At 52.9% G+C, this 2,191-nt stretch overlaps 1 protein-coding gene across 1 annotated transcript in view; it reads left to right on the top strand.

Moving 5' to 3' along the window:
• lrfn2b (leucine rich repeat and fibronectin type III domain containing 2b) overlaps positions 1-1,192 on the top strand; it is a 10,429-nt gene extending 9,237 nt beyond the window's left edge. Inside the window, exon 2 of the mRNA XM_062550277.1 lies at positions 1-1,192. This exon is cut by the window's left edge and continues 188 nt beyond it. Coding sequence (XP_062406261.1) covers positions 1-950 — 950 coding nt within the window. The 3' untranslated portion in view covers positions 951-1,192.
• Positions 1,193-2,191: the final 999 nt, after the last annotated feature.

Below are 2,191 nucleotides of genomic sequence, written 5' to 3'. Positions count from 1 at the left end.
TGGGCGGCACGATGATCCTGGTGGTCGGCGGGGTGATCGTGGCCACGCTGCTCGTCTTCATCGTCATCCTGATGGTGCGCTACAAGGTCGGCGACGGCGGCGGCGGCAACGGCGAGCCGCCGGCCGGCAAGCTGACCAACGTGAGCGACACCTACTCGCAGACCAACGGCGGGCGGCTGGGCCAGAACGGCATGCCCATGCCGCCCCTGCTGCGGCCCTCGTCGTCGGTGTCGGCGGGCTCGGCCGGCTCGGCCGTCGTGGCCAAGCCCAAGGTGACCATGCGCGACGAGGTGGTGGAGTTCAAGTGCGGCTCGCTCCAGAGCAGCCTCACGTCCTCGGACTCGTCCGACTCGGACTCGCTGGACGGAGACGGAGGCGACCGGCGAGGAGGAAGAGGAGGAGGAGGAGGAGGGGACGGCTCCTACAGCCCCAACTCGGCGCTGGCCAGCATCTGGCGCTCGGCCACCCCGAAGCCCCGCGCCAACCTGGACCAGCTCCTGGGCGCCTTCAACTCGCTGGACCTGCGGAGCCAGGCGGGCGGGGCCTCGGGCGGCTCGGCGGGGGGGCTGGGCCGGGGGCTGGGCCGGGGGCTGACCGGCGCCGCGACCGGCGGCTGCGGACCGTCCACGTCCTCCTCCTCGGCCGCCGCCGCCGTGCCCACCGACAAGGAGCCGCTGCTGGGCCGGACGCTGGACTCGCGGCTGTCGCGGCTGCTCATGCTGCCGCTGGACTCGCGGCCCAAGCGCAGCCACTCCTTCGACATGGGCGACTTCGCCGCCTCCACCGGCCAGCAGCTGGCCAGCTACCCGCGCCGCATCAGCAGCATCTGGACTAAGCGGAGCCTGTCCGTCAACGGCATGCTGCTCCAGTGCGACGAGGAGCTGGACACGGGCGGCAGCAAGGGCACCATAGACAGCGGCTCCGACTGGGTCATGGAGAGCACTGTGTAAGGACACGCACACGAGAGAGAGAGAGAGAGAGAGAGAGAGAGAGAGAGAGAGAGATATCAAAACGACTCAAAAGAGAGAGAAGACAAAGAGAAACAGAGAGAGAGAGAGAGAGAGAGAGAGAGAGAGGGAGAGGGTGGGTGAATGAGAGACAATCTTGAGATTATATGTAAGTAAATATATATGGATACACTAAAGATATATGGATTTAGGGAAAGCAATGCAGACGGACCCCACAGAACACTGGGATTACAAAGGGGACAAGGTGCAGCGTGTCTGTGTGTGTGTGTCTCTCTCTCACACACCCGGTTCTGCATGAAGCTCATCTGTGTTCAGTATTGGTTATGTTTCGTTTCTCCAGTGTTGTGACAAAAACAAACAAACAAACAAACAAACAAACAAAACAATCAAAAAATGACATTCATGATACGCCTTTACAGTTTCGGGACTGAACGTTTGAAGGATCAGGTTGGTTGGAGAGTGGATTCCCATGTGTGCCAGCTGTGTGTTTTTAATGTGTATAGGTGAAAAATCTGTAAATGACTATATGAGTGTGTGTGCGTGTGTGTGTGTGTGTTTGTGTGTGTGTGTGCATGTGTGTGTGTGTGTGTGTGTGTTAGTGTGTGTTTGGTTGAGCGAGAGAGCGTGTTCATATGTTTGTGCATGCATGGGAAAAAAACTCAACCTGAATATTGAATAAAAATTGGAGTAGTTCGCCATGCCAATAACATCAAAGACTCTGATCAGGAGACAAAGACTTGCTTAAGAATTATTATATTGAAAAAAAAAAAAGTTTAAATACATGTAATGAATTTAAAAAGTTTTATATTTTTATGTTGTTGGACAAACACGCAAAATCTACAACTGTTTCACTCCCTGCTCATGAACTGGAGCGGACTGCAGGAACTTGGAGATGAGAGCTTTTCCCCGGCCGTCTCTACCCATCAACCTCTGTTATGCTCTGACTAGGTCTCATTTTTTACTCGCGCCAACATCATCTTCTTCCTAACTCAAACTGACAGAATGTGAAATTTGTTTAATTGATTTGTGGAAGATGTATTCAGACCTTTTCTCAATGAACGACAAAAAAGAAAAACCCATCAAAATCAGCAGTTGAAACTGTTAAATCATTACATCTGAAAATTGTTTTTTTGTTTTTGTTTTGTTGTTGTGTATTCCTGATGTACAAACCAAACAACAACAACAAAAAAGTAAGATTTAATGAGAAGATTAATTTAACATCA

Source organism: Sardina pilchardus, chromosome 12 (genome assembly GCF_963854185.1).
Source record: "Sardina pilchardus chromosome 12, fSarPil1.1, whole genome shotgun sequence".
In the NCBI taxonomy this organism is placed as follows: Eukaryota; Metazoa; Chordata; class Actinopteri; order Clupeiformes; family Clupeidae; genus Sardina; species Sardina pilchardus.
The sequence above is the reverse complement of the archived record's forward strand: the minus strand, read 5'-3'. Positions and strand labels throughout refer to the sequence as shown.